Source organism: Rhyacophila brunnea, unplaced genomic scaffold, assembly GCF_057557595.1.
Source record: "Rhyacophila brunnea isolate RB1 unplaced genomic scaffold, BYU_Rbru_1.0 scaffold_6, whole genome shotgun sequence".
NCBI classification, from domain to species: domain Eukaryota; kingdom Metazoa; phylum Arthropoda; class Insecta; order Trichoptera; family Rhyacophilidae; genus Rhyacophila; species Rhyacophila brunnea.
This window is the reverse complement of record NW_028233276.1, coordinates 34,965,372-34,989,076: the sequence shown is the minus strand read 5'-3', so window position 1 is coordinate 34,989,076 and position 23,705 is coordinate 34,965,372. Positions and strand designations below refer to the sequence as shown.

Sequence of the window (23,705 nt, the reverse complement as noted above, 5' to 3'; positions counted from 1 at the left end):
GGCAGCGTTTTCCAAAGTGTGATGGTCGCAACCTAGTGTAGATAGGTATTTCGTAAATCAATGAGTATTTCAGTATACAGGCGGCCCACGACTTTCGTACGTTCTACTTTCGTATTTAAAATTTAGATTTTTGTTGATAATGCACAAATTGATCATAATGAAAAATTGAATATGTCTTTGGTATGATCCCGGGCGAATGTATGAGTTAATACTGGGTTGCGACCCACAATGTGAGAAACGCTATAGTGCATTTTTAATTCAATATAAAAATGCATGTCACATATCCAAGAAAGTTTTGTTTTGAACCAGCATGGGTTTAATCAATACCTAAGTAATTTTTTTACATTCATGAAAATATTAAATATTATAATAATACAATATAAAACTCTGTAAATGACTTGATATATTAATATTATAAAAGTAGTTATTTTTACGTCTATAGATATAAAATTTAAACATTGTGTAGATTTCATTCAAGTCACATTCCAATTCACATTGTTTTATAAATGCCATCAAAATTACAGCTTGCAATCCAGCGCATAGGACGAATCAATGGTGGAGATGACTGGTTCAGGAGGATTTATTTTAGGTCCACCAACAATCGCGCAGGTTATATTTTTGTTTGAAGACGTTCTGGAACTCTCTGTATCTGAAAATTAAAAAAAAAAACAATTTATTTTACATCAGTTGCGGCATGATCGGAAAATTGTACGTATACAGTCTGCCTCATCACAGTTCACCGTGTGATGTTATATTGGAAACCGATGGCCATATAGCATTGAGATCAAATTTATATATACGTAATAAAACCATCGAAATAACAAAGAAAGACTGTAGAAAATTAGGTAAGTAAATTAGAAATAAAATTATGTCGTTAATATGTAGGTAGGTAGATAGAATTTCTGAACGATTTAAAGGTAGGTTGGCAAGTAGTTGCTCTTAAGTACCTATCAAGTCGTACCTACCAATGACAGCGTTGTTATCAAATATTTCCTACCAACGAATTCCATATTAATGTTTTTATTGAATCTAATAAAATTGGAAAATTACCGTCTGCAATGCTCCACAATATCGCGCCATTATCTCAATGTTATACGGCCATCTCTTTTCGGTACGACAGCTCATGGTCAAGTGTGATACGGTGAAATGTAATACGTACAATTTACATTGAACCGAAAAAAACAGCTAGGTGATAAAAATAAAATAATATCATTTCTGAGGATGACATAGTTATTGTAGGTATAATATTTTGTTTTGTTTTTTTTTATACCTCCAGTAGATGACCTCTCAGCTGATTTCCGCCATTTAAATGATAGCAGGTGGTCGCGGTATTTCGGGGTCGTAAACGTGTAGAGAAGAGGGTTTACTGCTGAATTCAGAGGTACAACGAACACCACCAACCATGCGTATACGTCAGCTGAAGGGAAAATAAAAAATGTGTTATTGATCTCGTTTGAAATAATATTAATAATTTTTGAATTTAGTGATCGTTATTTGGTATTAGTATTGCCATCTATGGACATTATTAGCAAATATTTTAATAATAGTTTATAGTGGTTGAACACAGATGGCAGTATAATGTTAAAATATTGATGTGTTTCCATGGAAACTTACATGATATCTCCATGTCGAAGAAATTGGCGATTTTTAGACAAACGATAGGAGCCCAACATGCAGCATTTGTGAAAACGATAAAGAAGAAGCGAATGGCAAATTCACAATCAGCTGAAGATGGAGCCGCGCGTCTGGTCCGCCATACTGATATGAACATGGCGCAGTAGACTATCGCGATTACTAGGAGCCTGGAAAATTAATCATTTAAATAAAGGTATAATATTTTATTTTATTTCAGATGCCTTAATATATATATGATTGCTTGGTTGATAAACCTACAGCCATATATATTTTGTACTTATGTTGAAACTTGTAACTGTACACTAGAGGTGAGTTGGAAATACTGTCACCAGCTTGTGTACCCAAGTCTCGGATGAAACTACCCATACTCGGTATGTGTGGCCCAATAAACTTGTTCCAAAAATCTTGTGATGATATCATTGCGAGTCGCTGGCCAGTTGAACAATAGTTAATAAATTTTGTGTCGCAGCACATTCCCTCATAGTGAGATGATACATTGTTATTCATTTTATGATCAAGAATATTCTAGCCAGACAGAAAAACAACTCGTATATTTAAAATGTGTTTAAAATTTTATAATAAATGGGACATTTCGAAAAGCAGAGCTCAGAGTATTTTTAGTGATTGTATTCAACCCGATATTTCAAATACTAATATGGAGTTGGTTTTAGTTCCAGTTGAGTATGAGACTTATGTCACATACGCATGGCAAATGCTCTATATAGTATTCCAAATACTCGTAAGTATTTTAGAACAAGTTTCGATACAAAGTATTTTTTTATACTGGTAGTAAGTATACTAAGCTTAGTCTTCAAAATCGACCAGTTTTCCCATCTCTACTGTACACATAGTAAAATGTAAAATAATAGAAAGAATAATGTTATTCTTACCCAACCATGTTGACACCAAGAAAAATAAATGCTGAATATTGCCAACCGAAAGGATATTTTTCCATCAGATGAAGTGGGAAACACATTCCGCTGTATGACCCATAAAACCGAGTAGAGTTTTTCCAATGAATAACTAGAAATTTTACAAAACTAATGTAGATTACATAATATTAATATTACTATTATCACAAAGCTTTGCTATTTACAGTAGTGCATCAATCGGCGCGTTTAATTGCTTTAGTTGCCTAATGAACTTAGTATTCACTTTATGATGGTTACTAATTTTGTCCATTATATTTATATAATATTTTTAGGTAAAATTTTGTGAGTATAAATTGTAATAATATTATAAAAATTGTCATACTTGGAAGCACAGCAAGTGTCACACCAATTCCCCATAGAATTAAAAGCGCCGGCTTGGCAACTCTAGGAGTCAACCGAGGGTGTCCACCCATAGGGTCCACAATCAGTAGGAATCTTTCCACTGACATAAATGCCAAGATAAGCAAGGAAACCTTGAAAAATATAATTCACAGTAAAGTTATAAAATTCCACAGTGTATGAACAGATTTTGTCGGCAAACCTGGTTTTAGGATGATTGGACCAGTTGGGCCTAAACAGGCGTCGCATTGTGGATTGCTCTGGATCTCATGAGAAAGAATACAAAAAAATTAAACCACAAGAAAAAAATTACATTTAAATTCGAATGAAATATTTGATTGTATTACATTAATTAAAATGTAACGCACATTATTACATCACAAATGACCTCAAAACAATATTGGTAGGTACCTACTAGGTAGGTACATAGGAAAATAAAGTAGTTTGGTTTCATTCTTGAATGTATACCGAAACCGAACAGAAATGTTCATGTCAATTTATTATACAATATGTCTAACATATTAGCCATAATACTTTAATTTTAATGCCATCTCCAAATCAAGAGACATCTGTACATGAACAAAGGAAAATAGTATAAATGCAGGGGTCCACAGTAGAAGCAATGAGGCGCAGTAAGTAAGTAGTAGGCAAGGTAATACAAGAAGTCACATTATAATCAAAATTATTTATTTTTTCTTCCATACCTATACAAAAAACAATATTTTTATTTGTATGGTATATTCAGTGAAGTCCCGTGGGGGTAGGCAGATTGAGCGTCGCTTGGGGGCGGCAAATCGAGGAGAATCATTTTTTATATTACTTATATGGAAATAGTTAAACATATTTTCTTTATGTCATCTTGTACAATAATATTATAGTAAAAATGATGTGAAAATAATAAATCTGTGTATTGCTAAATAGTACAAACCAAATGTGTCAGAATTATCAATCAAATATAACCTCAGACTCTGGTGATTTCGCTTTTTATATCTAAATTTAATTATGTACTGTTTATGTATGTTTTAGTGGTAAGTGTATATTATGTTGGTAATGTATTCATACAACACATTTCTTAGCTATTGGAGTCATGAAAAGGATGATAAAAAATACTGTATAAAAAAATGGGGCGGCATTTTGTCTAGAGATGTCACTGGGTATATTATATATAATCTAACTAAGAGGTAGGTATATTCATGTAGGTATTGTACACAGTGGCGCACCCAGAATTTAATATTGGGGGGGGGCCCAAGGAGGAGAATGTAAATTAGTCTTATAGGCTCTTTTCTCTTCAGCCATGACCTACACCACTCCGGAATTCGGGTGGACACCGAAAATTTTTTGACAGTTCCATTAGGGATTGGGTTTCTAAAAAAACCTGACATTAGTGTTTCGAAATTTTTGTATTAGAAATTAAAATCTAAGAAATTTTTCTAAAAAGGGGCTGGAGAATTATTACAAATCATTTTTTTGCCGTGTTTTTATTTGTCTAAGCCCAAAGGTATAGTTTATTGGATTTCAATTTCAATGTTTAAAATCATTTTGATAATTTTCATTTTTGGGGGGTGCCAGGGCCCCTTGCCCCCCCCTGGGTGCGCCACTGATTGTACATGTATCAATATTTGTGATCAGAATACATATACCTACATAATTAGAATAGAACCACACTGCTGTAAATCTAACATGAATGTAAATTATTGTTATTAATGTTATTTATTTTAAATAAACATAAGCACCTAAATGTCCTAAATAAATAATAGATAAAAATAAACAAAAATTACCTCAGATGATGTCATGGCTGTGGCCCCAATAATTGTGCAGCCCCAGGACTTGGTCCACTGATTTGAATGTTTGTGATATTCATTGCGGAAACGACAATCTTGTATTCCGATCGCAAGTAAATATACTCCCATCAACATGTCGGCAACTAAAATATCATGATTATTAAATATGTGTTTTAGTTTTTATGTTAGGTTAGGTTAGCTTTAAAAAATATTATGATTTTATTTATAAATAAAATTACATATACCGACATCTATAATAAAAATTTTAAACAACAAAGCTTACCAATATTTTTAAGCAATATTTTCAACAGATGTCAGTATAATATAATGGTCTTTATGTTATTGTTGGTTTGATAGATTTACAAAATGAAATCAATGTAACTACAGAATAATAAAATTATGTTGTTTAATATTATTATTATAATATATTTAATATTTTATTTATTATTATAATTGATTTGATAATACTTATTGGTGTACAAATTAATACAAGTGGTATCAATAGGGTCGCTATGATTAATCATATTTTATAGTGAATTTAAAAAAATAATTCTTGAATGGTTTAGAACTGCACTTATTTATATAGCTTATTTTTGTCCGACTTCTCGTATAGCAGAGTGGCGCAGCGGAAGCGTGCTGGGCCCATAACCCAGAGGTCCGTGGATCGAAACCACGTTCTGCTAGATATTTTGTTTTTTTGAATTATCATTTTTTTGAAATAATAATGTTATTAGAGAAAACTAACAATAATTAATTCAGAGAATAGCATAAATACATAATAATATGATAACGTCATTATTATGAGAGATTGCAAAAATAATATATTATTGTAATTCGTATGCAGATGTCTTTATTTATATGATTAGATACAGGGCTCGAAATGGACAGGAGCGCACCGGAGCGCCGTTCCTGTCTGCTGAAATCGGCAAAATTATCGCTCCGTCTCATGGAAAAAATAATTTGACCATTTGCACCAGATAGGCCATAAATAGAAAATCTAACACACTTATTTTTATGAAATACCCATAAAATTTGAGAACTATGGAAATATCTTAAGAAAACTGTCGAGCGCTCCGGTTCGTAAACTTTTCCATTTCGAGCGCCGATTAGATACCTACTATTGATTGGACACAGGCAGTATTTTTCATCTGTGGAAAGTCATTTTTTGGCATAATACTTATATCTACACTCCAAAATGGTAATTTTCAATTTCATTTTTCTTTTAACATATTGTGGAGATTACAAATTATGAGTTTAAGACGTTCACAACATGACATTTAGAAACAAAGATATATAAGTATAACAGTATTACATAAAAAAAGAGATAGATCAGTAGATAAATTAGATAGGTACAAGGAAGTACACCGGATGAGTTAAGCAGACCCTATTTTAAGAATTTATAAAACAACGTCCATCTAAACTCATTCTCACGTAGTTGGAATATAACACCCAAAGCAATTTCGTAGAACATAGTAAGAGGTATGGATCAATAATAATTATTAAAAAAGTTTTATTATTTAATCCCAATACACCCGTTGGCTAGACGTCTACTCAAGTCAACTAAAAAACATTCTTTTAACTAGTGTTAATAATCGCTTACCTGCTAAGTTTCTTATTAATAGAGAAAGCGCTCTATTTTCATCCCGGGATGTGAACCTCCCCCAAAGAACTAGAGCGTTCCCAGACACGGTGAAGAATGCGATCAGCCACGCTGCAAAACGGAGAGACGGTCTGCTGACCAGGTCCTGGTTCGAAGAGACACCTAGGGACATCGGGATAATTTTAATGGCCAATTATAATAGTAGATACCGTACCGACCGATGTTTAGTGGGACTTTGTTTCCTGGAAAATTGCAAAATTGCATCATCCTAGCTTATGTACTTATGAACACTGCCTTCGATAGAACATTTATATAATATTTAAGTGGGCACGTTATCAAAATAAGTCAAAGACATGAACGCAAAGTTTTAATATGCACCATTACGGTAATGTAGGAAGAATTGAGGTAGGTACTCATCCATGACCCCCACAAGGGGAGGGGATTGTCAGGGTTCTAGCCTGAGGCCCGGGTTTAAAAGGGGCCCGGCGTGGTGGATCGACCAGCCAAGTGAGATATAAATTACAAATTTGCTCTAATAGTAAAAAAAAACTTTACCTCGAACGTCATTTGGAACGCAATTTTTGATCGTCACACTACCTTTAACCTTAGCGATAAGTAGAGGGGCCCGCTTCAGTTTATGGGGGCCATGTACTCACCACATACATATTTTTGTGTGCAAACATGCAAATGTTATATAATATTTTATTTCTTACATTAGAAAATATTCAGTGGCGTCACCTAGGGGTAGATAGGTCGTGCGCTGCTTAAGGGCGGCACATTATTGGGGCCGTCAAGGGGTTATTTGTAAATACTGTTAACAGTGGCCCAGAAAGCCTCAAAAGGTCAATATTGTTTTAGGAAGTGTGGCCTGGTAAAACGTGAAATCGGTAATCACCGATCGGCCCCTTAGAGTCAAAGAAACCTATCTTAATTTTTAACAATTTTGCGTTACGCATGGAACTGGACATTAAATGACATGTTATGTTAAGTGACAAAGAAACTTATCAAAAAAAATAATGGATAAAAGATAAGTGTATACATGTCTCTTGCAAACACTTTCTTGTTAATATCTGTGGAATGTAAATTTACTTGTGTTTGGGGCATTGATATACTACTGGATGAATCATATGCTTCTTAAAATGACGCCCGATTTTCAGCGACTCGGCCTTTGTTAAAACTTACTGAGTAAGCCCGGTCTAGCTTGCATCTTACTATAACTAATAGTCAGCGTACGACGACTTGCTCTGTCTGTTTTGCGTTGCAGCACCCTTATGTTCACTATTCCAAGAACGCAAATTTAGTTTTACAGCCAGGGCAATACGGGTGAAATTCGGGAATCCATGTTAACGGTCTTAACGCATTATACCTACAAGGAAATATTATAAGACGATATTCGTAATATCTTTTGTGGTACACTTTTAAAATGACACTTGTATGGGAACTGCTCATCTAGTAGTATATCAATGGTTTGGGGTCTCTTGTAAACTAGAGAAAAATGAAATAAGTTTCTTTGACTCTAAGGGGGCGCGATGCGGTGAAGTGACCACGTGAAGAAATTAAATGTGTGCAGAGGATAGGTATATGGAAAATTGGAGAGAGCTGAACCAGAATTACATATCACCTATTCTAGGATGATGACGTACCTCAGTAATGAGAGTGACGTCGAGGACAAACAGAAGTACCTACTTCAATGTAATATTTTGTTATTAATTATTAACTTATAAAAAAACAATGCTTCTTCAAAAATGTACGAATGCAAGCACCTTCACGAAATTCTTCATTAGCCTGAAACTAGGGATTACAATACCGAACGAAAATATTAATACCGGTATTTCGGTATCTCCCATTGAATATCGGTAGTCGTGAATAATAAGTATCTATCAACATTAATAAACATAGAAAAATCGGTACAGTTCGGTTATGAGGAATACAGCGGAAAACACATTTTGAAAATACCCGATATACTGGATTATTTGATAGTTTGGGTTAGTTTAGGTTAGGTTAGGTTGGGTTAGGTTAGGTTAGGTTAGGTTTGGTTAGGTTAGGTTAGGTTAGGTTTGGTTAGGTTAACCTAACAAATAATCCAGTATATCGGCTATTTCCAAAATGTGTTTGCCGCTGTATTCGTCATAACCGAACTGTACCGAAAAATCTCTTTAAAATATTAATATGGTATAGAAAAAAATATCTAAATAGGCACATATTATAATATGTAAACCTTTTAAAATAGGTAAAGCTAACATATGGCAGAGTTGCTGATGTTTATGAATTCCTTGTGCACTTTCTTCTTCGAATGATTGTTCAATAAATTTATATTTTGAATTGTTCTCAGATGGGTATGTGCCCCCACTGGTAATTCCACGAAAAGTTTAATTAGTTTATTACACTCAGCGATTTCTTTACTTTTATCCCGTAAGAAGTAAAACAAACACGATAGTGTTCACTTTCTTGTTTAAGAAATATATATTTCTCCATAATAAACCTGATAACTTCTCAAACCCGTGAGCGACTGGTAAAAATATTTGGATAAAACTAAAATAAGGGAAGTAGGTATCTACCTATAATACAAATGTATTTCGGAAATCCGCACGTTCCATTGCTGGTCACCAAGGACACCGAAAGGCAACAGAAGTAAATCAGACATCACGGAACCCGACAAAAAAATTACAGCTCTGTTAAAGCTTTTACGTTAATTAATTCACGTTTTTTCCAAAGACTGATTTAAATAACCGGTATTTTGGTATTGAAAAATACCGGTATTGCAATCCCTACTTGAAACGTAATTTACGGTAAGCTTTCTAAATGTGTAAGGAATCACAATTAATTACATTTAGCCCTAATTGACAATTATTTGGAGAAAGAGAGTCTAGTATCGATTTTACACTGATTAAAACCTCACACCACTGTTACTGCACTCTCTATTCTATAAATAGAACAAATTAGGTTTGTAATTATATTTGTTTTCTTGTGAATTTTTTGTAAACAAAAACAACTGCATGCTCATTAACGGTTTTACGTTTTTGAAGGTCAATAAAGTACCTAACTATACCTTTTTTTTAGTTTCTGATTATGAATATGACAACTGACGGCATCATTGTCAAATGAGAAGAAAATGGTTTTCTCTTTTCTGTAACTGAAACTGTAAACATCGATGGTAGTGCTAGTCATTTTTCACGCTTCGAATGCAACATGGTAAACTGTTTGAACGAAATATACAACTGAATCTTCATTTCTCTCCAAGTCCTGTATATAGTTGGTCTTGACGTAATCTAATACGCAAGGAGGTACTAATCATGGCCCCCACATCCTGAAGCGGGCCCCCAGGCTAGGATCTTTGGCGGGCCCCCTTACCTATCGCTAAGGATAAAGACTGTTCGACGCTCTACAGTAGCGTTCTCCAAATGGTGTACGCGGTATAATTAATGTGTATATTTGGATTTTTTTTGTATAATTTAATACATCCATTTGAATTATGGAGTTGTCGAGTATTGATACAAAATTAAAAATTGTATCGTACAACCACATAATTTAAAATAATGATATTATTTAAGGAAAATAGCACCGCAGGCGACTTTCTTTTTACTAGTGAAGCAAATTTGTGACGTGTGTTTATCTCACTTATCTGGCCCTCAGGCTAGGGCCCTGTCAGCCCCCCCCTCCCTTGTGGGGGACATGGTACTACACATGGAACTGTATTTTAGTTGTTTAATAGTCAGGTTAATGTTCAAAAGATTTCGGCTTCAATCCCACATAACATCTAACGCTGTTTTTGATAGGCGGATACCTACGCAATAATAACTAACATATTATTTATATATTTCAACGTCTCTACGGTTGGTCTATTGATGATAGATGATTTATGTTGCGGACGGGTTTTTAGGGGATATGCTTTATAAGAAATGTAAATATATTGTAGGGACAACCGTCGTAGTTGAACTGTATACGCTGGCTCTGGTCCCATACTTATTTGAATATTATTTGTGATTTACTCAAGCTTGGAGTTTCTTGGGTGTTTCACTACCACTCACTGTTTCACTATATACATACAATATAAAACAAAAATTGAAAGAATCTTAAGATATAGTGGATAAGGAAGTCTTACGCCAAAAAGTAATAATTTTATCATGGTTGGAACTAGGGATTGCGATGCAAGTGTTCTGAAAACTGGGATCCTGCTATTCATCGATACCGAAATACCGGTTTTGAAAATCTAAAATGCCGATATATTCGGTATTAAAAAAACAGATACCTAGTATAAAAAAACCTTATATCTCAAATGACTGAATCACCCGATAAACGTGAAATCATCATCACCTATTTATGGTACTACAACCCTTGGTGGGTCTTGGCCTCCATACAAAACTTCCTCTATCCTGGACGATCCAGCGCCGACATTCTCCAGTTGCTTTGACCGAGCATTCTTAAATCTTCTGTGGCGCAGTAGCGATATCAATTTCAGCCGTCCAGGTATTCTCTTGCCCTCCGGAGTTGCGTACATAGCCCGCCCTGCTGGTACAGCATCCAGCTTTCTATTCACGTGGCCGATCCAGCGCAGTTTCTGCATTTTTACATGCCGCGTGATCCTTGACCTCCAAATGCCACCTTTTTGAACAGTTCCAACGATTCTTCTCAAATCTCTCCTCTCAAAAATATCCATACTTCTCTCATCATGTTTGCTGAATGACCAGCATTCTGACCCACATTTTAATACTGACCACAGGAGAGTTTTATATAAAGTTGTTATGGTTTTACTTGAGAGAGTTTTGTTCTTTAGAAGCCTTTGGATACCAAAATAGCACCTGTTGGCAAGGGTGATCCGGCAATTTATTTCGTCGATAATGTTATTAGTGTTTATTACAAGAGACCGTGAAACGTGAAATAATAAAAACAATCGGTGTGTGTACTTACGTACGCGCGTTAGAAGTTATACTTCTTTGGCGTAACAAAACAAAAACAAAACTCGTGATAACCTAGATTCTTCGACTAGCTCTTAATTATCTTGTTAAATTACACACTCAAGAAACAGGGCCGCTTATTGGAGCGCCGTTGGTTTAGTTCAATACACTTTAACTTATATTACTAAATTTTATAATTATTTCTCGTTGTTTTTATTTTTAAAATAACAACTGTCACTCTGACATTTAATCGTTTGTTTACGTAAGGAATTGAAAATGGCCAACAATAATAAATTCGTTTCTTAAATTCCTAGGCAACGGAATAATTCTACTATCAAACTTTCGTTTGTATACAGCTGACCGATTCGCAGCTAACTTCATACTGTCGCGCACTTCGTAACGGTGTGCGCGTGCAGCTCTCAATTTCATTCTCTACAAAACGCCCCAAAAGAAGTATAACTTCAAAAATCCACCACATATTTACTTTGGGCGGAAAAACTCTTGAACTTGGCTTTGGATTGAATAATTGTTTTTTTAGCAAAAGAAAGCATTTGGGTTTTGGAAGGAAATTAACAAGAGCTACAAAACCCTGTCGATTTTAGTTTCTGGGTGGAATTCTAATTCATTTTGTACAGAAAAGTTGGCGACACTTGAAACAAATAGTGTGCCATGAAAGTATTAACGTTAACAAATACCGGTATTCAATATGTAATACCGAAAAAGCGTTAAGTATTGATATTTTTCATTCGGTATTGTAATCCCTAGCGAAACACGTACGTATCTCAATAATTATTATAAGTACTCGATATAATATTGTGTAGTGTTCTCTATATTGGTGGAGATATTCTAAACTAAACTAACTTTGAAACATAAGTATGGTTCTAATTACTTGAAACTAACATGTCCTTATGAATGTGACAGTATCACAGTAGGGAAATTTATTATTTTAAATACAAATTGTGTCGAACAATGAAGACACCGCCCTAACACGGTGCAAGGAGATTATACTCGCTCGGAAAATTAGAGAAGCGCCGCTGATTTATTGCCAAATATGTTCTTCTCTTCTATCTGTTGTAGGTAGTATAAATGTATTACTAGGAAATCCAACACCGAATCCCAATTGTCTAAAGACTCAAGGGGGGACATGCTCAGTGTACGTCAAAATGGAGCTTTTATGCTATTTTCAAAGCATGATCCTGGACATTCCTTAAACGTTGTAGATATTCTATTTTTATAATTTTGAAGCCTTATTATCCTTTATATTTATTTTAAACATTTTGATGACTGCATAAAGTATTTTTATTACATAAAATAGTATTCTTTTAAACCTCTCGCTCTAATGTTTTAGAATATAGTCATATTTCAGTACTTCCATGTGAAGTGGTGTTAAGACTTTTTATATTTATTTTTTAAAAGCATTTATAAAACCATTAGTAAAATTTATGTCGACATTATATAGTGAAATATTTACAATGAATGTCCAGGATCATGCTTTGAAAATAGCAAAAATGCTCCATTTTGACGTACGCTGAGCATGTCCCCCCCTAAAGTATATTGGATTTAAATTCAAATTCCATCAAGTACATTCGGTTGATAGTATTAATATTAAAACTAAAGATTAGAAACAGGCGCGCACATAGAAAAATGGGTGGGAGGGGGTCCATTTTGAAAAAAATATCCATAATATTTTTTATTGATTTTTTAGGTGACAGGGTTAACAAAATCTAACAGGTTTCACTGACTTCCACATGTACCCCGCCTACTACTCAACCACGGAATACCGCACTTTTCCAGTTACATTCCCTATACCCATATACTCTACACAATAATAGCCCTGGGCATGCGATCGGCGGAGCGTAGACGCGCCTTCGTGAAATCTTCTTCGTTTGGTGCCGTCTTTTATCGAAGGTTCAGTGGCAGGCTTAGGGACGTGGATACCTGATTTACTGACTAATTTTGAGGTCCTCACGATAAAAATAAAATAAAAACATTAACTTCAAGTACCGACGTAAGTAGGTACTTAGTAAAATTATAAATGTATCGTTTTCCTAGAATCACAGCCTGTAACTAAAAATAATTATTATTAAAGATGACATTGATGACACATAATAATATTCATGGTTTATTTTTTTTGTGTACAAAATACTATTTTGATATTTTCTATGTAATAGTTTATACTCAATTTACAATAAATACGCAGTATTTTAAGATTTTAAAATAATAATAAAAAATAATAAAATAACAAAAAATATATACCTAATAAAATTTTCCGACGAATCGATTGCTTCATTTGCGTCAAACAAAATCGCATCATATGTGAAGGTTGGCGGTGATTTCATTATACCTACAGATCGTATTAGATCTCCGACGCCTTAGACGTTGAGTACCTTAAGGCTCGATGACATTGAGCTACTTTACAAGCTACAACCCGGCGAATTTACAATCTGCTTGTAAACTCACACAGTGTCATCAACGAACTAGCTAACAAGCAGATTGTAAACAATCTACCGAGAAAAATTGAAAGTCCTGTCAAATAGTACGAAAAATTACGATTTCAACTCGCTAGTTTGTTGGCTTCTGAGCGAGTAGAAAGTTTTGTGTGTCATCATCCCAATCACACTAGCTGACTCGCCAGCTTTTAAACTCGCCGACTAGCAGCTTGTAAAGTAGCTCAATGTCATCGACGCTTTATGGAAGTTGCATAGTCAAGAGAGTTACTTTAAATTATCTACGCTTCTGCTGCTCTCTACTTTCATTGCATTTGAGTAAATAATCCTAAAAATCATTGCGGAAAATATGGCCGAAGTTTTCATGACTTATCGGGTAGTCTTAAAACTTCCTCGTTGGTAATGTAACAAAAAAAATTAATTGAGAATTACTGAAAGGTAAGTTTAATAATATTATTGGCTTGTTGGGACAATAGCCCCAGTCTAGGTTATATACCGCGGTGAAATACAAAAAAAAAGTATTTTGTATAAAAAAAAATATTTAAAGTGTTTTCATATAAGCGCAGTTTTATACGAATTTACAGACAGATGTATAATAATATATAATATAGGTGTGGACAAGGCTTTAGTCTAGTGACTTTAGGCAAAATGTGAAATAGACTGAAATTGTATTGAAAAATTTTCGAATTAATAATATGTGAATCAGACCATGAAAATTTGATATTCGATCAACAGAAAAGATGGTCTCCACTCGACCAGTTGGTAACCCATGATTCATATTTTCATTACAATGTTTTCTACTCGTAGACCGAACATTGAAAGCTTTTTCCATTATATTGTATTTTGTATTATGATCGAGCAGAAAATGTAAACACAATTATTCAACGCCTCTTGGAAGGGCGTTCATTTAAAATGTTGGGAACGTTTTATTCTTTTGACACGTCAAAGTAATTGTTTTCGCTTGATACAGTCATTATTATTTTCCTTCAAATGTAAATAATGGAAAATCTTGAATCAGATATTCTGAATATTCAGATTTTTTGTATCATTATTTTTAAATATATCGAAGATCTTTATTTTATATATTGAAGCTATCCTGACATTGTTAAATTGCTAAAAATAAGTAGAAAAAATCACCGCACCACACCTATATCTTACAAAAATCAATGCGGTATGGTTCATAGATGCTGTGAATGCAGCGCATTCCTAAATTATGTCTTGACACAATATCTTGATATTCAAATATATTATACAGCGCTTGAAATAGAAAATTTTGCGAACCGGAGCGCTCGACTATTCTCCGAAAATATTAATATAGTGTTATCTAATTTGATGTATATTTTATAAAAATAAGTGTTTTAAATTTTTTGTTATATGGCCGAGCTACCTGAGACGGTCTGATTATTTTTTCATGAGCGGAACGATAATTTTGACGATTGCTTGAACCGGAACGGCGCTCCGGTGCGCTCCGGTCCATTTCGAGCCCTGATATTATATAAAAAAAAAACTGAAACTAAAATCATTGCAATTTAAAGTCATGAAAATGAGCTGATATTGTCATAGCATACTTTAAAAATATCACATGGTATAAAACATATTATTTCCTAGGTATAGTCAATATTTTATCGTGATTTGAAGAGGTCTCATATAACCCTACAACCAACATTTTGTCTATGGTGATTTATAGACCATAGACAATAACGCAAACGGAAATGTAAAAAGTTGTCCTCCGGCTATCTACAATGTGGTCGACACCGTAGCAAAATTCCAAATTAATGTAAACTCTTCAACTCAAACTAAAATCAATGTGACAGTCATTTCATTGTGCCGTGTTTATCCAAACTTTATTACTACAATATAAAACCAAGAAAATACTAACTCCGTGTATTATTCATCACTGCCCGAACATACCATGTTACACACACACATTAAGAAACCTTCCTCGATTATATATAAAATCGGGGGTAAGAACAACACAACGTTCATCCCCCCGATAGATTATTGCATTGCCAATATAGCTGTAAAATATCTGTGGATATCTCTCAAATCTTTTAAGATTTACACTAAATTGTCAGTTTAATAAGGCTGAGAAAAAATATTACAATCTAACTAGGTACAAATTAATTTACATATATTTTGAGATAAAGCTAGGGTAGGGGGGAGGCGTTTTCAGTTTGATTAAGTGCGGTATTTGGCCAAATGACGTCACTGCTCCAAGGTTAGCCGGGTGTAGTCAGTGTGATGAATAAAAATATTTAAATACATTTAAAACATAGTTATAATCAGCTGGTCTAGGGCGTTTCAACGCCCCCGACTGGACGACGGAACAACTAGACGCCCTACATATTTTAATTATTGCAGAATATTATTAATAACTATTCTCAATCCTCACCAATACCATATATTACTGAATATTATTGATCGTTTCGGCGTTATATTGAAAGTATTTTTAATATCTCTTATACAGTGGCGTGTTTAGTGACCATAGAGGTCCGACATTTCAGATTTTTGTATAATTAAATAATTGTATTACTGGTTTGAACTGTTTTGAAAGAAAATCACAGCTGTTCGTTTAATTGTGCAAATTTGATCGCAATACCTACTACGTTCACATATTCTTATGAATCACGAATATTCATATTATATTTGAATGTTCAATATGAAACATAAACTGAAAACTCATACTTCAAAGGCTGTTGTATGAACAGTGTAAATATAACTGTAATAATATATTACAACCGTTATTGTAAACTACACAATGTAAAAAGTACAAAGTTCGCTCTACAAAGTGTAACAAGCACTGAGTTGTCAGTTTTCCTTCGGTGCAGAAATGTTACTTTGTATTAATAATATGTATTTACACAGGGAGAAAAAATGTAATGTTGATTTCAAATAGAAATATATCTACTTACAACTAAATTGAGATTCTATTGACATTGCGGAGTTTAAAGAAAATCATCATTCCGCATTCGCTCTGGGACCTAGCAATTTCGAATGAAATACATTTTTATTAAACGCCATTATGTTTACTTTTGGACGGAATAAGCAGAATATGAATCGAGACAAAGATATATAAATGTCCGCAAAGAAATTATAGAATGGTTTGTAAACCTTTGACGTTACACAAATGCATGAGAAGAATCATTTATTTAACACTCATAGTATGTACCTATACATATTATTGTTAAAAGTTTTAATCAAAACAAAAACGTCCTTATGTCAGATGAAACAGTATTTTTTTCGCTCAATGCATGTTTGCTTGTTTGTCAGTGCATTCGCGTATGTATTCTATCCGCAGCGGAATACGAAAAACATTTGTATGATTATTTGTTTATGTGTTGATGTATGTTAGTCTAAACTAACCTTGATAATGGGCATAATCCGTGTAATACGTAAGGACAGAAAATTAAATAATTGGAAAAGGGAACAAAAGAGGGCAGTATGCAATGTAATAGAAATAATTAAAACCCTAAAATAAGAATTAGTAATTCTGTTATTATTAGATAATTCTATTTAGGCACTCCCTTTATTTAGTAGTAGTTCAATCTCTTTAATGTAGTATTATTTTAATTATTGTACATATATATATGTAATTCAAATTCAATATTTTTTTTGCTAGTCGATTATATTAATATGAATAATATATTACTTTGATAGCATATTATTGAACTTATAAACAAACAACAACAAAAAGAATATCACAATATTTTCGATCGACATTTTCCTTGCAATTTTCTTTTAGAGGCTGCGGTCGGCCGACACCGCAACGAATAATGATGTTATTAAAATGTTCAGCCTTGAAACTTAAAAAGTAGACGATACCCTGTTTTCTAAAAAAAAGACGGAAACAACATTCTACCGCGTCGTTCCTACTCATTCGATTGTTACATGAATATTAAATTTTTTTCGTTCGTATTCAGTAAAGTTTGTTCCAATTTATATTGTATTTGAACTTACATTACGATATACATTTGTGGTTTAAGGGAGTTTGATTTTATGAATACTGATTACTAATATTAACACGTCATTATTACTATCGTTTCCGTGTTTATTTTATTACAAATAATATACTTACTATAAAAAATAATGTATTAATTTTTATACTGTTATTTGAACCGTTTTTGTTATTTTTGCAATCGATTCATTTAAAATTTCTATATTAATAGAATTAATATAGAAAAAATTGAATGAAAGTTTTCAAGAGATTCACACTTAGGTATGCCGCGTTCTCGCGTAGCGATTTTTGTCGTTCAACTGACTGTTAGATGTTGTACGAAACGAATTTTCACACGTATCGATTTACATTGAACCGATAGTCGTAACCAAGATGGCGTCAAGTGAAACAAGTGAAGTTTGACGTGCTGATGCGAGTTATCAGCTTGGTTACTCTGGCTAGGCAATCAGTTGACTTGCACTATTAGCACCTGTACACAAGCATGGAATTACTGTCGGCAATTGTGCTTATTTTAAACTGTCATGACAATAACTGTTTACACGTAAAAGTGCTGACTGTCTCTCCAATCTCATTCTTCAAGAGTAAGCGAGACGCGATGTTGTCATTTTATTTTGACAGGACGTATTGAAAATCAGTTACCCTCAAATGAGTAGTTCGTTTTTTTACCGGCAAGTTCGCCAATATCGTTCTACTGCGCAGGCGCAGATCTTACTTGCGCGGAAAAAATCATCACAATTTGGAAGCTTCCAAATTTCAGCACGCAAGTAAGATTATTTTCGATCTACGCCTGCGCAGTAGAGCGATAGGGGCGAACATGCCGGTAAAAAAAACGAACTACTGATTTTGAGCTTAACCGATTTTCAATACGACCTGACAGATAGTAGTATAAAATGACAACCTCGCGTCTCGCTTATTCTTGAAGAATGAGATTGGAGAGACAGTCAGCACTCTTACGTGGAAACAGTTATTATCACGATATTTTAAAATGTTTCCCCATACATTTAATTACTGTATAATTCCCGGAAGTAATTTCATGCACGTGTACAGGCACTATTTGATTCACTGCTGAATCAACAAAAGTAGAAAGGACCTCAACATAATTATATTTGTGAGTTCATCCACTCTATTAAAATAATTATGGTTCCCTCTATCAATTGACTTTCAACTGTAGTTCATGATATTCTATATTATATTATTATTATAGAGGTTATATTTGTTCTTTTTTCCCTTCCAATTTTGAATTTTGACTACAGATTATGATAATGTTTGCATATTTTCGATTCGAATTTAATTTAGCGTTCTTTTATTCGAATTTTACTGCTTCCAGAATTAGTTTTATTTTGACATATTGTGTTCTATTAATTTTACATTGGAAAAAAAATAATTATTTTTGTTTTGTGAAGACAAATAAGTGCATATCGATCAACAAAACAAGCTCGTGCGAAGACGGATAATTCAGATGGTAATTTGTAGATTTATGATTACAATTTTGACATAACATATATTTTACCCGATGTAAGCTATATTAGGAAATATTACGGATAATCAATTGAGGTCTTGGCAGGTAGCTGTATCTCAATAAAATAATATTGACGTCTTTAAAATTAATGTGTTAAAGCCGAGAATATCTGCGTTGTTTTATACATAGTTTTTATGTGCAGTATAGTGCGGTATGTCAACCACGTTATGTGATTGAAACGAAATAATTAATTAATATCCATGATTCGCTCCACCAAACTGTTCCGGTTAGCAGACAACAATGCGAAAATTGGCCCAATGGTGTCAGACCTCCGATAGAGGGTAGCACAAGTTGAAGAAGAAGATAAACACGACCATAACGTGGGAGGTATCAGAGATTTTTTTAAAGTATTTTACCGCATAAATAAAAATATTCGCATATAGTCCAAACATGAATAACATCTCGCCCACTGAAACGAAATTGTCGCAAAAAATCAAATATCTCTGCTCAATTCTTTTCTGGCACAAAACACTTTATTATTTGGTTTTGACGTTTTTGAAATGTGATAAGTTTACTGTTTCCTGGAACATGGACCGAATGTAGATAATATTGCGTTTTGCCGAAGAGTAAAACAAAACAAATAAAAATATATAATATGAACGCACACAAACAAATTTAATATCAAAAAACAGACTGCCCACACAATTAACCTAGATCCGAGTTACTAATAATTTATTTTTCGACCAAACTTTTAAAATCTAGAATAGTATCACAAAATACTGCTATCTATGGAAGTGAAAATGGTTATATGTAAATTGTACGTAAAACATTTCACCGTAGCACAGTTCGCCGTGAGCTTTCTTATCGGAAAGAGATGACTGTTTACTATACGGTCTCCAATTTTATTAGATTCATTATGAACATTAATTCAATTTTCATAACTGATTTTGGCAAAGTTCATGAATTCAAGAATGAAAACCTAACCTAACCTAACAAATAATCCAGTATATCGGCTATTTTCAAAATTTGTTTGCTGCCGGCTTCCTGCAAAGTGTAAGCCGACGACAACCAAGTTTTATTAAATTTAGACATGAACTTTATGTCAGTACTATACGACCCAAAAAGGTTGGACGGTCTTTAATGTACGGCCATATATTTCCAATACAACATTTTACGGTGGAGTGTGGTACGGCGAACTGCATACGTACAAGTTTCCGGACACGAGTTAAAATGGTGTGTGACTTGCTATTTAGTTGTGAAAAACAATATTAATATAGCGGAAATTTTAAATGTTTGGTTATAGTGTTACAAACGGGGCGCGCCAAGTGGGGGTGTTAAGGGTGTGAAAAATCCGGTCGGTAGGATTCAAGGGGTGGCAAAACCGCAAAAGTCCGATTTAAAACAATGATATTTTTAAAAGAATATGATATTTTATATGATATAGGTGAAATATATAATAAGTAATATATTTTGATAACAATAGAATATTTTTTAGTTAACTATTTTTTTCTTCAACGAATAATTCACAAGGTTTAAGAATGTAACATTCTAATTATTGAACATACACAATTTTGAAAAACACTTCTGAGAAAATATATTATAACCAATAGAAAAAAAACCCGATAAAGTAAGTAAGTAAAAGTAAGAAAGCCGATTGCTTATAGCTTGATTTGAAAGAGCGCTGATGAGCAGGTATTAAGGGCCAATAGTTAAAATTTGTCATAATTAGTATGTCACCTTGTAGCGTAGTGGACAATGCGCACGGGGCGTAAACCCAAGAGATGCATGTTCGATTCCTGCCGGGTGTCTTACTTTTTTCAAAAAGATTTTTTTCTATTGGTTATAATATATTTTCTCAGAAGTGTTCTTCAAAATTATGCATGTCCAATACAACAATTATTGTTTCAATTTTTGTCATATTTTCATTAATATTTTTTTATTTGTAGGGGGGAGGGGTCAATTTTGCCACTCCTGGCGTGTCCCTGGTTACAAATACGTTGAATATTATTATAATAATATCAATATTAACAACTATGTAATTTGTAAATAAATTAATACAATTACTTTGCCCACTGTACGCCAGTGCATAATACGAATTTTAGTAAACGCTGTCATAATTTTTAATTGTTTTAGGTAAATAGAGTCAATACTAATAATTGTAGACTATATTTGTTTGCAGATCTATCATTCATATTGGATTCATTAAAATAATAATTCTTATTTACAACAGGAAAATTAATGTGCCTGATGTATTCAAGATGTGGTGCTGAAGATGACTGCGCTGAGCATCAGCGAGTTACTGTCATCTATGTACCTACATCGTATTATGGATACAGTATTCGCCGTGGTTCAGAAAGGCCCGAAGAGTGGATGAGGTGAAGTACCAAGTAAAGGAATTCATTTGGAAATCAGTAGTATCCATCGACTTGGAGAGGATATGGATAGTCCGAAAAAGCTGATCCAGAATTTCACAATACATAAAGGTGACGATGAGTAAGGCATAATAGTTAGGTACGTGAGGACTTTTTTTAATTACTGCATCCATTAAACAAATAGAAGAAATTCTAAAGAATATATATATTGAGATTTTTTTATAATTATAATATAAGATAAAAAGTGGTCGAAAGTCAAAAATTAACTTTCAATCTAATCTAAATTAACTGCTTTCGAACGGATAACCTACCAAAAGCAAGGCGTTGTTGTTTGTCGAAAAGTTAATTTTAATTACAGGAAGATTAACCCAGAATGCTGACCCTATTTTGAGAATGTTGCAGTTTCATTTTGAGAAGAAAATGCGAAGAATTTCCCGCTCAGGCGGTCATTTAGATTCGCCCAACAAACTTGCGATGAATGGAAAAACTCGTAAAAAATTTCGGACGCTTTACGACTGGGGAGATTTACAAACTCGAGAGTGACATCCCCTTGCATATTGCGTTTTAAAGCAATTTGTTTTTAATGTTTATTGGTATTAAGAGATTATGATTCTTTCGAAACTGTCATTATGGAAATAGTTGAATTTGACAAATTATTGTAATCGTAAATGTAAAGTATTTTTTTATTATTTATTAGGCACTGAATATGGACGATATTTACGTATTTTAGATTCTTGTTACATCTCCGAAACATAATATCAACTAATTAAAAAAATCTTCTATAAAAAATAGTTCGAACTGTCTTCGAGTATCCGGGTGAGTGTTTTTTTCCTTTGATCTATCTTATCTTATAATTCATGTGAATTAATTCTAATAAGAACACTATATTATTATGTATTATCGAGATATATTGGAAATCCTTCATACCAATATCACATATGAATCACAACTTATTAAGCCATCAATTTTTCAGACGGGAAACAGCTAACGTTCCTGACTCTCTTATTGCTTCCATTATACATACAACAAATTAATGCAAAACCACACTTGTCTCAAACCACTCAACAACCACTCCTAACTAAATAGTGTGTTCTTAACATTAATTTTGCAATCATTGTGTAATTATATGTAATTGACTTGTTATTTTTATTCTTCCTGGACCTATAACCCTGTGAGAGTCTTAGCCTCCTTCACCATCTGCCTTCATCCAGGTCTATCCTAATGGTACAATGCCTTGGAACGTAGTACCTTCATTAGACCGAAGCAACATTTTGTTACCTAGCACAATTATTCTTCTTTTAATTCTGATTTCCAGGCTCTCTCACTGTTTTTAAGGGGGGTTTTTAAAATATAAAGGATAATAAGGCTTCAAAATTATATAAATAGATTATCTACAACGTTTAAGGAATGTCCAGGACCATGCTTTAAAAATAGAACAAAAGCTCCATTTTGACCCACGCTGAGCACGTCCGCCCTTAACAAATGGATTAAATTATATCAACTTTATTATAAAGTAATATTATTTTGAATATCTGAGAACCCCATAGCATAGGTATATCTTAAAAATCTTTTAAATATTAATTTGAGGATATAGCAACTAAACCACAGTTACATATTTATTTTATTGAATACTCAGTTGTGAAATCAAACATACTATAAGCATGCACCTCAAGAAGAATATTAAGCTTATTATGCATAAAACGTAAACTGAAGATACTTAGATATAGGTACATTACCATCAGAGTGCGGCTTGCAATTCGAGACTTGGGGTACGTAGGAGCAGTAGCTGAACTTCTTGAAGAACGCGTACTTCAGCATGGACAGTCGCTCGAAGACGGCGAAGTCAATGTCCGAACTATCGATATCATTCAATTGCCTGCCGAATGTTAAAACAAAAGACAATTATAATTAGCACGTATAAGAAACTTTCACAACAATAATCAGGACGATAACAAACTTTATGTTATCCAAACTAAGCTTATTGGCATACACAAGTTTGTTTTACGCATTGTTTGTCACTTCGCTTAGTTGAGATATTAAAAGTTTTTTGCCTAAATAAAACAAAAGCTCCTGTCTTATCGAACTCGTGTATTATAGAAAGTACCTACAGATTCATCCATTGAATATACCAGATAATCCACACAAAGCTTTTATTTACTGTTTGTTTTTTTTTATATGAATATTAAGTGAATACATACCAATAAAAAGCCTTGCATAATGTACTTAAATAACAATGTATATTGTTATGCATAAAATTAGAAGGTATAAAAACGTAACGTAGAAATACAAA

The 23,705-nt window shown here is 33.4% G+C and overlaps 1 protein-coding gene and 1 non-coding gene across 2 annotated transcripts; one reads left to right on the top strand and one right to left on the bottom strand.

Annotated features, from left to right (window-relative positions):
- Nucleotides 1-443: 443 nt before the first annotated feature.
- On the bottom strand, nucleotides 444-23,275 carry LOC147065613 (relaxin receptor 2-like). The gene is made up of 8 exons (XM_085956493.1): nucleotides 23,152-23,275; nucleotides 6,288-6,449; nucleotides 4,685-4,830; nucleotides 2,890-3,040; nucleotides 2,526-2,658; nucleotides 1,615-1,802; nucleotides 1,271-1,417; nucleotides 444-649 (listed from the first exon to the last, which is right to left on the bottom strand). Exons 1-8 carry the CDS (start codon nucleotides 23,231-23,233, stop codon nucleotides 519-521), a joined length of 1,140 nt encoding a protein of 379 aa, XP_085812619.1. The 5' UTR covers nucleotides 23,234-23,275; the 3' UTR covers nucleotides 444-518.
- Nucleotides 5,299-5,370, top strand: TRNAM-CAU (transfer RNA methionine (anticodon CAU)). Its single transcript has one exon. It is a non-coding gene; the product is annotated as a tRNA-Met (tRNA).
- Nucleotides 23,276-23,705: the final 430 nt, after the last annotated feature.